The sequence below is a fragment of the Xenopus tropicalis genome, chromosome 7 (genome assembly GCF_000004195.4).
Source record: "Xenopus tropicalis strain Nigerian chromosome 7, UCB_Xtro_10.0, whole genome shotgun sequence".
In the NCBI taxonomy this organism is placed as follows: domain Eukaryota; kingdom Metazoa; phylum Chordata; class Amphibia; order Anura; family Pipidae; genus Xenopus; species Xenopus tropicalis.
Genome location: NC_030683.2, coordinates 123,249,933 through 123,263,520, shown reverse-complemented (window position 1 = coordinate 123,263,520; position 13,588 = coordinate 123,249,933). Strand labels below are relative to the sequence as shown.

The following is a 13,588-nucleotide window of genomic DNA, read 5'->3' as shown; positions in this document are numbered from 1 at the left end:
AGGGAGACAAGAAATCCTGTGTTTCTTTGGATAGAGTGCAGCATTTCCATGAGTATCTTTTAATTTCTACTCATAGGGGCACATTTACTAATCCACGAACGTCCGAAACGCGCCCGAATGCGTTTTGTTCCTAATGATCGGTATTTTGGGACTTTTTTGAGCACTCAATACGAAAAAGTCGCGACAATTCGCGAAAGTCGTAATGGCTATGCAAAAGTCGCAACAATTCACGAAAGTCATAATGGCTATGAAAAAGTCGCAACAATTCGCGCAAATTGTAACGGCTACGAAAAAGGCGCGTCAATTAACGAAAAAGTCGCGACGGTGACGAAAAAAATCGCAAAAAATACAAAAAAGGCGCAAAATGTTCGTTTCCAATCCGATTTTTTCCCATTTGGGATTTGGATTCGTGGATTAGTAAATAAGCCCCATAGTTTTTGAGGTCATTTGAATCTGTTTGCTCATGGATTCGGGGCTGAAAACCAAAAAGATAAAATTCTCAATTATGGAATCCTTTTATTGGGCAAAATGCTGAAGTGCTTCACAAAAAAAATGTACACAAAATGTATTATATACCTATATATACCTAATAACATACGGATCATATTCAGTACAGTGAGAAAAAGGTTTATCATGTGAAAACTAGCTAATAAGGTTCAATCTGAGATGCAATTCAATTCAGAAAAACTTATCTCACGGTTATCACATAAAAACTCTATTGCAGAATAATATTAGTAATATTAGCAATTTATACTTTTTCTAGGATTTGAAACAATCGCAGTGAATAAAAAAACCCAATCAGGGCCCAACGGGTTTTTTTCCATTATCCCAGCGGCCCAGTCCAACCCAGACTTTACCCTATCATTGGACAGGTCTGGACAACACAAGTAATGCATTTGTCAAATCTCTCCTTTTTATTCTACCTTGATTTCATCATATATGGATGTGTTTCTCTTCAGCAGTTCATGTAGATATCTTCAGTGGGTTTGGAATTCTGTAGAAAGCAATTGAGAAAAATAATACAATCACTATAGGTTTTTGTTTGTTTCCCTACAGCTTATGGCAAGTACAGTAATGGCACAATCAATGGGCTGCAATAGTAGAAGCCCTGATTCCATCTATATCCCTCTATATTTAAATATTGATTTTCTATTTAGAAATGACATACAATCAACACATACATGCAATAATAAAGGAAAGAGTAAAATACTACATCTATAATTAATAATATTCATCATTTTCTATTCATTGGGGCAGATTAAGCACAGGACAGAATGTAGGACTGTTCTACCCCCAATAAGGGGTAATTATATCTTAGTTGGGATCAAGTACAGGTACTGTTTTATTATTACAGAGAAAAGGGAATCATTTAACCATTAAATAAACCCAATAGGGCTGTTCTGCCCCAATAAGGGGTAATTATATCTTAGTTGAGATCAATTACAGGTACTGTTTTATTATTACAGAGAAAAGGGAATCATTTAACCATGAAATAAACCCAATAGGGCTGTTCTGCCCCAATAAGGGGTAATTATATCTTAGTTGGGATCAAGTACAGGTACTGTTTTATTATTACAGAGAAAAGGGAATCATTTAACCATGAAATAAACCCAATAGGGCTGTTCTGCCCCAATAAGGGGTAATTATATCTTAGTTGGGATCAAGTACAGATACTGATTTATTATTACAGAGAAAAGGGAATCATTTAACCATGAAATAAACCCAATAGGGCTGTTCTGCCCCAATAAGGGGTAATTATATCTTAGTTGGGATCAAGTACAGGTACTGTTTTATTATTACAGAGAAAAGGGAATCATTTAACCATGAAATAAACCCAATAGGATTGTTCTGCCCCCAATAAGGGGTAATTATATCTTAGTTGGGATCAAGTACAGGTACTGTTTTATTATTACAGAGAAAAGGGAATCATTTAACCATGAAATAAACCCAATAGGGCTGTTTCGCCCCCAATAAGGGGTAATTATATCTTAGTTGGGATCAAGTACAGGTACTGATTTATTATTACAGAGAAAAGGGAATAATTTTTAAAAATGTGAATTAATTAAAATGGAGTCTATGGGAGATAACCTTTCCGTAATTCAGAACTTTATGGATAATGGGTTTCCAGATAAGGGGTCCGATACCTGTATTCAGAATATTCTGCAGAAGTGCCTGAAACACTGTATATCGGAGCATTGGGTAAATTGGGTTTCTTGAATCACAACAAAATCGATAAGATTGATAAAAATGTGACTTTATAAGTACATTATGGGACATATTTACTGAAGAGCTAAAATGTCATATTTGGAGTATTTTTGACAAAAAAAAACTTACATCACGGTTGCTTTTCTGCTTACTTGAAGAGGATTGGATATTTCTTCTTCTATGGAGAAATAAGATGATAAATACACAGCTAAACCCATTTATTATAAAGGCTGTTGTAGTCCACCATCATTTATTTGACTTCTTAGACCCATATACTGTATCTAACTCATCAGTCATTTCGTAGTCTTTTTGAATGGTCTGGCATTTTGAATGGTTAATTACAAACATGCAGGACGCTGATTTAATTTGTAGGTGGTTTCAATTGGGTAAGGTACATCTGAGTGATCAATTAAGTAACTAATGCTAAACTGGAGTTCTAATTGGCCAAACTAGGGACAGATATACATGCAGTATATAATGACATAGATGTAAGGTTAATAAAAAGAAAACATTTGTGTTATATTCTGGACACAGTATTATAAAAGAGGTTCACAGCAGCTGGTAGTGGAACAAGCTTTACTTAGAACAAACATGGCTGAACTGCCAACAAGTTGGGAGGAAGGAAAGGATAGACAGGCAATGCTAGGGGAAACAATTATCAGCAGAACCGGATGACACATATCAGTTTGTACATGTAACAGCGCCATCTAGTGATCATACTACAGTAACAGTCAATAACAATTTGAGTACCTCCAGATACAGCATACAATAAGCAGAATGCTAAGGATTCCAATGACTCCAACACAGTAGGACACCAACGCGGTAGGACTGAGTAAACCGTGTTTGTAACTGGAGGATTCCACTGCAAAACAATAATAATTCAATTACAGTAATGAACAGGGCACCGTGATGGATGATAATATTATTAATATGACCCTTGGTAACTGAGCCAGGACCAGAAAATAGCAAATTTAGAAATGTTTGTAGTTTTCAGGTCCCTGATACAATAGAATCTATGATTTTTTTGCACTCCCAACATGAGGGCAGCTATAAATGTGTAATAGTTAAATGAAAGGTGTGATACAGGGAAGGACTGATACAAAGGCCCATCAGGTTCAAAACTTTGCTCTTGGCAAAAATAAATACAGTCTATAATTAGCCTGGAATGGTCAAATCACTAAAGTTTTTCCCACCTACTTTGGGTCTTCTACACTCCAAAGTCTAGACCAGCGGTTCTCAACCTGTGGGTCGGGGCCCCTTTGGGGGTTGAACGACCCTTTCACAGGGGTCGCCTAAGACCATCGGAAAAACACATATTTCCGATGGTCTTAGGAATAATTTTATGGTTGGGGGTCACCACAACATGGGGAACTGTATTAAAGGGCCGCGGCTAGTGATGGGCGAAATGTTTCGCCAGGCATGGATTCGTGGCGAATTTCCGCGTTTCACAATTGGCGGATTGTTTCACGAAACGGATGAAAAAATTTGCAGTGGAAAAAATTGCCGCACGTCCAAAAATTGTCGCCAGCGTCAAAAAAGAATAGCCGCTCAACGAAGTAATAGCCGCGGGCGACAAAATAATAGCCATGCAACAAAATAATAGCCACGGGCGACAAAATAATAGCCACGGGCAACAAAAGAGTAGTCGTGGTCGACAATTTTTTTTGCCGCACAACATTTTCGCTGTTTCGCGGATCTTTTGAAAGATTCGCTAATTTTGCGGCTAAGCGAAACGGAACAGATTTGCTCATCACTAGCCGCGGCATTAGGAAGGTTGAGAACCACTGGTCTAGACCACTCCACTGTCTAATGCACAGATCAAACATCAAACTTACATAGATGTTGCAGGTCGACATGGCTGGAGAAACCAACTCCAAGCTGGTTTGTTGCTGAGCAGAAATACAGCTCCTTCTCCGGCCCAATGTTTATAGTTATCTCCGCGCTTTGTTCTTCGAACGTTGTGACTTGGCCCTGCCTATCTCTGTACCAAGTGTAGTTCTTTACAGCCGGCCTTGCAAAGCAGGTACAGATTAAAGTCACATTTGTTAGATCCAAATTCCCATCAAGAATGGAAACCGTTACATTTTTTGGAGGATCTGTTAAAGAAATAGATTTATGTTGCCGTTATTAAAGGAGAAGGAAAGGTAAAAACTCAGTAAGCTTCATCAGAAAGGTAAATACAGCCATAAGCACTCACAGAAACGCTGCACTGTGTTCTCTGTCAAAAGATTTTTTGTGTCTGTTTTCCTGTGTCTGTTTTTCCTCTCCTGCTCCCACTCCCTCAGAAATGCTAAGAACTCACTCCCCCCCTTAGGAATGTGGATCTGAGCCAATCAGCAGGAAGCTGACTCATAGTCTAACTAACTGAGCATGTACACCGGTCTTGGTCTTGCAGGAGTGAGGCATTATGGGAACTTTCTTTACACAGCTCAGCGTTTTTTCTTCCTGTTTGGCTTCTGATCATCTGAACAGGAGAAATATGGGAAGACTTAAGGGCACTATTGAGACAACTGAAGGTATGCCTGCAGCTTGAGATTAACTCTTTATTAGCCTTTCCTTCTCCTTTAATGCTTTTGTTTAACAATAGATCCACTCGGGACTCATTCAGATTCTCATGTTAAATACAGTAACTGACTGGAACCATTTATTCCATATATTTTTGATTATATACCTCAGAAAGGGACCATACTATAGAAGTCCTTCTAAGCTTCTATAATCAGAAAAAAGCAACAAGAGTTATTACAGAAAATGGAGTTGACTAATTGGCTAACGAGGCAAGTAGTTCTAGATAATTCCGTCGCACTTTAGTTATTAGATGACCCTGTAGGTCAAACGACTTAATAAGGTACACTGTATGGCCAAAAGAATGTGGGCACCACTTCTAATTATTGTTGCACAGGCCACTCCATCATACAATGCTATAAGGTCCATATAGAAATTGTTTGCAGAGATAGGAGGAAACCTTACTTCAACCCTTATGAAAACCTATGGGATGAATTGGAACCCCAAATGTGAGACAAGTCTAATCCCTAATAAGTGCCCATCCGCACTATTACTCTTGTGGCAGAATGACAGCAAATCCCACCAACAATGTTCCTGCATCTAATGGGAACCTTCTCAGGAGAGTATAGACTATTAAAGCAGCAAAAGGGGCACCCGTTTCATATTAATTCCCTTTGGGGAATGTTTGGAAATAAAAAGTTGGACAGGCAGATGTCCAGATACTTTGGGGAAACATGGTTTCAGAACCAAGTAAAGAAAAAGGAAATGAAGACATTGGTTCCATTGAAAGCTACACACAGGAGTTTCCATGGGGGAAGAGGGAACATACTCAGACACACTTGGGAATCCTCTATATATTCAAAATAAGGGGTATGTTATGGTCCCCCAAGAGGTGGTGAATGGTCCAGTCCAGATTAAACATTATTCCACAGAACACCTTCTTAGGATATCTATATCACACAACCTTTGGGTGTAATGCTATTACCACTAGACCCCTGACAAGGAGACCGTGGCTTACATTGGGCTCTTTCTTTTATATGTTCCCACCATTTTGGAGGAAAGAATTTCATGCTGCACCATGCTCTCACTCAATAACTTGACACCAGTGGCCTTTGAAACAATGATGTTACTGTTTTGGAGTAGAAAAACATGAATATGGAACAGCAGTTTATATCATTTAGCAGCTCCAGTCTTAATCAGCCGTTCCAGCTCCTAGAGGGAATTTGTACTGTAATGGTCCACAGAAACTCTGGTACTGATGTGATCTAATACTTACACAAAACCTGCAGCTCCAAAGCATTTGAATTTCCAATTCCCAGTGGGTTCCCTGCAGCGCAGGAGAATGTCTCTCTGCCCCGCCCCACAGTCACAGTTATGCTCCGCCCCTGCTCCTCCAACAGCTCAAGAGTTTTGTCTCTATTATTATACCAGGTGAAATTATTTGCAGCAGGGTTGGCATCACAAACACAGGATAAAGTCACATTATCACCTTCTATAAATTCTTTTCTCCCATTAGATATGACAACTTGAACATTTTGGGGAGAATCTGGAAAAAGAGAAATACAATAATTATAACTATACTGAAGCCCATACTAAAAATTCTCTACAGATGGCACCTACATACAGTAGTTACATAGTTAAGTTGGGCTAAAAAAAGACCAAAGTCAATCAAGTTCAACCCTTAAACTGAACCCAGCAACTACAAACCTATACTGACCTATCTATCCACTCACATACAGACCCACACTGACCTATCCACTCACATACAGACCCATACTGACCTATCTATCCACTCACATACAGACCCATACTGACCTATCTATCCACTCACATACAGACCCACACTGACCTATCTATCCACTCACATACAGACCCACACTGACCTATCTATCCACTCACATACAGACCCATACTGACCTATCTATCCACTCACATACAGACCCACACTGACCTATCTATCCACTCACATACAGACCCACACTGACCTATCTATCCACTCACATACAAACCCACACTGACCTATCTATCCACTCACATACAGACCCACACTGACCTATCTATCCACTCACATACAGACCCATACTGACCCATCTATCCACTCACATACAGACCCATCTATCCACCCACATACAGACCCACACTGACCTATCTTTCCACTCACATACAGACCCACACTGACCTATCTATCCACTCACATACAGACCCACACTGACCTATCTATCCATTCACATACAGACCCACACTGACCTATCTATACACTCACATACAGACCCACACTGACCTATCTATCCACTCACATACAGACCCATACTGACCTATCTATCCACTCACATACAGACCCATACTGACCCATCTATCCACTCACATACAGACCCATACTGACCCATCTATCAACTCACATACAGACCCATACTGACCTATCTATCCACTCACATACAGACCCACACTGACCTATCCATTCACATACAGACCCACACTGACCTATCTATCCACTCACATACAGACCCATACTGACCTATCTATCCACTCACATACAGACCCACACTGACCTATCCACTCACATACAGACCCACACTGACCTATCTATCCACTCACATACAGACCCATACTGACCTATCTATCCACTCACATACAGACCCATACTGACCTATCTATCCACTCACATACAGACCCACACTGACCTATCTATCCACTCACATACAGACCCATACTGACCTATCTATCCACTCACATACAGACCCACACTGACCTATCCACTCACATACAGACCCACACTGACCTATCCACTCACATACAGACCCATACTGACCTATCTATCCACTCACATACAGACCCACACTGACCTATCCACTCACATACAGACCCACACTGACCTATCTATCCACTCACATACAGACCCATACTGACCTATCTATCCACTCACATACAGACCCATACTGACCTATCCACTCACATACAGACCCATACTGACCTATCCACTCACATACAGACCCATACTGACCTATCCACTCACATACAGACCCATACTGACCTATCTATCCACTCACATACAGACCCATACTGACCTATCTATCCACTCACATACAGACCCACACTGACCTATCCACTCACATACAGACCCACACTGACCTATCTATCCACTCACATACAGACCCATACTGACCTATCCACTCACATACAGACCCATACTGACCTATCCACTCACATACAGACCCACACTGACCTATCTATCCACTCACATACAGACCCACACTGACCTATCCACTCACATACAGACCCACACTGACCTATCTATCCACTCACATACAGACCCATACTGACCTATCCACTCACATACAGACCCATACTGACCTATCCACTCACATACAGACCCATACTGACCTATCCACTCACATACAGACCCACACTGACCTATCTATCCACTCACATACAGACCCATACTGACCTATCTATCCACTCACATACAGACCCATACTGACCTATCCACTCACATACAGACCCATACTGACCTATCCACTCACATACAGACCCATACTGACCTATCCACTCACATACAGACCCACACTGACCTATCTATACACTCAGATACAGACCCACACTGACCTATCCACTCACATACAGACCCATACTGACCTATCCACTCACATACAGACCCACACTGACCTATCCACTCACATACAGACCCATACTGACCTATCCACTCACATACAGACCCACACTGACCTATCTATCCACTCACATACAGACCCATACTGACCTATCTATCCACTCACATACAGACCCACACTGCCCTATCTATCCACTCACATACAGACCCATACTGACCTATCTATCCACTCACATACAGACCCACACTGACCTATCTATCCACTCACATACAGACCCATACTGACCTATCTATTCACTCACATACAGACCCACACTGACCTATCTATTCACTCACATACAGACCCACACTGACCTATCCACTCACATACAGACCCACACTGACCTATCTATACACTCAGATACAGACCCACACTGACCTATCCACTCACATACAGACCCACACTGACCTATTCACTCACATACAGACCCACACTGACCTATTCACTCACATACAGACCCATACTGACCTATCCACTCACATACAGACCCACACTGACCTATCCACTCACATACAGACCCACACTGACCTATTCACTCACATACAGACCCATACTGACCTATCTATACACTCAGATACAGACCCACACTGACCTATCTATCCACTCAGATACAGACCCACACTGACCTATCTATCCACTTAGATACAGACCCATACTGACCTATCTATCCACTCACATACAGACCCACACTGACCTATCCACTCACATACAGACCCATACTGACCTATCCACTCACATACAGACCCACACTGACCTATCTATCCACTCACATACAGACCCACACTGACCTATCTATCCACTCACATACAGACCCACACTGACCTATCCACTCACATACAGACCCATACTGACCTATCTATACACTCACATACAGACCCACACTGACCTATCTATACACTCACATACAGACCCACACTGACCTATCTATCCACTCACATACAGACCCACACTGACCTATCTATCCACTCACATACAGACCCATACTGACCTATCTATCCACTCACATACAGACCCACACTGACCTATCTATCCACTCACATACAGACCCATACTAACCTATCTATCCACTCACATACAGACCCATACTGACCTATCTATACACTCACATACAGACCCATACTGACCTATCTATCCACTCACATACAGACCCACACTGACCTATCTATACACTCACATACAGACCCACACTGACCTATCTATACACTCACATACAGACCCACACTGACCTATCTATCCACTCACATACAGACCCATACTAACCTATCTATCCACTCCACTACACTATATCCACTAGTCCTACACTGCCTATTAACAATATAAGTATGTGATGCAATTAAAATCAAGTCCCCCAGCAAACAATGTGACTGAGTAGTAAGACCCTGTTGCACTTACCTTTAGCTGAAAGGCTCTAGTGAGAAAGCTTTAAAGCCCCAGCTCATTAACATACACCTGAAAGTAGTTCTTTATATAAAGGCTACATAGCAGCTAAAAGCAATATTTGGCTGCAATTTGTACACAAAACACAGAAAGAAAACCTTCTTTAGCTGGTTCTTCAGTTGTATAGACAGATCAAAATAAGAGTTCAGAATTTTTGCTTTTTCCCTGTTCTGATTAACCAACAACCCCTCCCCCCATGGTAAGGTTCCCACCCCTTCTTGCTTCATTTTTTTTTTACTATTTACATTTTTAAAAAATAATTTCGGATCCCTGTTACTCCTAGCTGCAATACCCCTTTCCATCTCTATTTTAGCTTGCCTAGCAATGTTTTAAAGATATTATATTTTCCTTCTGTGTCTAACCCCATGAAAAGCCTTTCCCAGTTGACACATTGCAGAGATGCCCTTATACTGGCAAAGTCTGCACGTCTGAAATTGAGCGTTTTAGTTCCTCCCTTATAGCGCTGTCTCTGTAGCATTATCTCAAAGGAGACCATGTTGGGATCACTGTTCCCCAGATGCCCCCCCCCCCACACAAATGTTAGAGATGAGTTCATTGTTATTAGATATCACCAGGTCCAAAATAGAGTCATTCCTAGTAGGTTCTTGAACCGCCTGAAATAAAAAGTTGCCATTTAGCATATTTAAAAACCTACTAGCCTTTTCTGACTTGGCCACCCCATTACTCCAGTCAATGTCCGGATAATTAGTCCCCCATAATAACAACTTGACCCAGTTACAAAGCCACCTCCATTTGCAATAGTACACTGTAGCTGGGCCTCATCCTCCTCACTTAAAAAGCACTTGACTCCACAAAGACTATCTATTTATACCCAATTAAACGGAACTACTCAACAACCTGTTGACAAGGATGTGGCTTTCAGGGCTCTCTATTCCATGAATAAGAAACAAAGCCATTATTATGTAATTTACTATATAACCATGACTTCCCACTGTGATAACCTGCATGCACTTGAGGGTTCCCACAATGCATTGGCACTGGCAGAACTGGTGGAACCATTAATGTAAGCTGGACAGAATAGAACTGTTTGCCATGAGAAGTAGTTGAGCGGCACTATGCTTCATGACCAAATAGAGGCCTATCTGTATAAGACTATTAAGGACACATCAGTTAAAAAAAACAACACAACAACTTTCTTCTGATAGTACTTACAGCTTATATTTAAAGTGACCAAGCGATGGAACTTTTGCTCCTTTGAAAACGTAGCTTCACATCTGAATGATGTTCCATGATCCCGGTAGGAGGGGAGATATTCCATTACAGCTTCAGCTTTCCATACTCCATCCTTAAGTCTTTTCTGATTGTATGTAGTATTATACCCAGCTCTGTTCCACTGTAGAGTAGGGGGGCTGGGGGGGCACGTGTGTTCTACAGAGCAGGAGATGTTGGCACTTTTTCCCTCAGTTAGACTTGGTAAGTGTATTGATAGCTCACTGGGATAATCTAAAATAAATCATGCAGCAAGTATTAACAGAGGTAACATGTGTTAGTTTAGTCTGACTGTATCATTGCCTGCCCTCCTCATATCTTTCACTTGTTCTTCACCACACCTGATTTTATTTCCTAGCAATATAGACATAAGAATGTGAAATTTAGACTTGGTTACATTCAACCGTCTGATCCACTGGTCAAAGCAATCATCTTCAACATAATATCACAATAAATTCTTATTAATTGAGACTAAAGATGACTACAACATCATTTTGCCCCTTTATAGGTCCCTGGTAAGGCCTCACCTTGAGTATGGGGGCAGTTTTGGGCTCCAGTCCTTAAGAAGGATATTAATGAGCTGGAGAGAGTGCAGAGACTGCAACTAAACTGGTAAAGGGGGTGGAAGGGTTAAACTATGAGGTTAGACTGTCAGGGTTGGGGTTGTTTTCTCTGGAAAAGAGGCGCTTGCGAGGGGACATGATTACTCTGTACAAGTACATTAGAGGGGATTATAGGCAGATAGGGGGGGTTCTTTTTTCCCATAAAAACAATCAGTGCACCAGAGGCCCCCCCCTTTATATTAGAGGAACGGAGCTTCCATTTGAAGTAGCGTAGGGGGTTCCTCACGGTGAGGGCAGTGAGGGGGTTGGGGAATGCCCTGCCGGGGGATGTTGGGTAGGGGGTTCCTCACGGTGAGGGCAGTGAGGGGGTTGGGGAATGCCCTGCCGGGGGATGTTGGGTAGGGGGTTCCTCACGGTGAGGGCAGTGAGGTTGGGGAATGCCCTGCCGGGGGATGTTGGGTAGGGGGTTCCTCACGGTGAGGGCAGTGAGGTTGGGGAATGCCCTGCCGGGGGATGTTGGGTAGGGGGTTCATCACGGTGAGGGCAGTGAGGTTGGGGAATGCCCTGCCGGGGGATGTTGGGTAGGGGGTTCCTCACGGTGAGGGCAGTGAGGGGGTTGGGGAATGCCCTGCCGGGGAAGTTGGGTAGGGGGTTCCTCACGGTGAGGGCAGTGAGGGGGTTGGGGAATGCCCTTCCGGGGGATGTTGGGTAGGGGGTTCCTCACGGTGAGGGCAGTGAGGGGGTTGGGGAATGCCCTCCCGGGGGATGTTGGGTAGGGGGTTCCTCACGGTGAGGGCAGTGAGGGGGTTGGGGAATGCCCTCCCGGGGGATGTTGGGTAGGGGGTTCCTCATGGTGAGGGCAGTGAGGGGGTTGGGGAATGCCCTCCCGGGGGATGTTGGGTAGGGGGTTCCTCACGGTGAGGGCAGTGAGGTTGGGGAATGCCCTGCCGGGGGATGTTGGGTAAGGGGTTTCCTCACGGTGAGGGCAGTGAGGTTGGGGAATGCCCTGCCGTGGGATGTTGGGTAGGAGGTTCCTCATGGTGAGGGCAGTGAGGTTGGGGAATGCCCTGCCGGGGTATGTTGGGTAGGGGGTTCCTCACGGTGAGGGCAGTGAGGGGGTTGGGGAATGCCCTCCCGGGGGATGTTGGGTAGGGGGTTCCTCACGGTGAGGGCAGTGAGGTTGGGGAATGCCCTTCCTAGTGATGGGGTAATGGCAGACTCTGTTAATGCCTATAAGAGGGGCCTGGATGAGTTGTTGAAGAAGCAGAGTATCCAAGGCTATTGTGATACTAATACCTACAGTTAGTATTAGTGGTTGTATATATAGTTTATGTATGTGAGTGTATATATAGGTAAGTATAGGTTGTGTGCTGGGTTTACTTGGATGGGTTGAATTTGATGGACTCTGGTTTTCTCAACCCTATGTAACTATGTAACAATGTGAGCTTGCTTTGCCTTTTTGACTGCCTCTGCTTCATCTGCAGCTGTACTGGCAAATGTCAACTTCACCACCGGGCATCAATTTGTTTTGTAACATCAGGGTTCTATACACAGCAATGCCTAGAGAACCCCTCAAGAACACTACCAACACATACAAAGGCCTGCAACCTTTAAGAGCTTCTAAAATAATTTATTATTTATGTCATTCCTTCGGTACTGTAGCGCCTATAATCTACAGGCAATATATTTGCAGTTATGCGACTTTACCTGAGACTTGAACCTTCACCGTCTGACACTTATTCGCAGCATCACAATTCCTATTTATATATGGAAAGTAAGTCTCGCTTTTGTCCACATTAAACATCTTGATGGAGCAGGAGTTGAATTCATTTGTGGCCGGGTGTATCCTGCCTCTGTAATAGGCATTTACCACAGACAGATCCCATTGGTTGAATATTATATTGCTCGATTGCTTTGTTTCTCTGTACCAAACCAGATTGAAGTCCTTGTTGCCCCTGGGGAGGGTGAATGTGCAGGGAATCACCACACAGGATCCTCTCAATG

At 42.8% G+C, this 13,588-nt stretch overlaps 1 protein-coding gene across 1 annotated transcript; it reads right to left on the bottom strand.

Annotated features, from left to right (window-relative positions):
• Positions 1 to 400: 400 nt before the first annotated feature.
• Positions 401 to 13,388, bottom strand: LOC105945909 (B-cell receptor CD22). The gene is made up of 6 exons (XM_031906569.1): positions 13,292 to 13,388; positions 5,984 to 6,253; positions 4,041 to 4,301; positions 2,956 to 3,067; positions 2,335 to 2,383; positions 401 to 994 (listed from the first exon to the last, which is right to left on the bottom strand). The coding sequence occupies exons 1-6, from the start codon at positions 13,386 to 13,388 to the stop codon at positions 956 to 958; spliced, it is 828 nt and encodes a 275-aa protein (XP_031762429.1). The 3' UTR covers positions 401 to 955.
• Between the last annotated feature and the right edge of the window lie 200 nt (positions 13,389 to 13,588).

What these genes read in the sequence shown, in the direction of transcription:
- LOC105945909 (XM_031906569.1), bottom strand. Translation starts at nt 13,388, where the DNA reads ATGTTTAATGTGGACAAAAGCGAGACTTACTTTCCATATATAAATAGG. An exon ending in GGTGAAGGTTCAAGTCTCAG is followed by an intron (nt 6,254 to 13,291) that starts GTAAAGTCGCAT and finishes CTCTTTTTCCAG; the next exon opens with ATTCTCCCCAAAATGTTCAA. An exon ending in TGTCGACCTGCAACATCTAT is followed by an intron (nt 3,068 to 4,040) that starts GTAAGTTTGATG and finishes ATTGTTTTGCAG; the next exon opens with TGGAATCCTCCAGTTACAAA.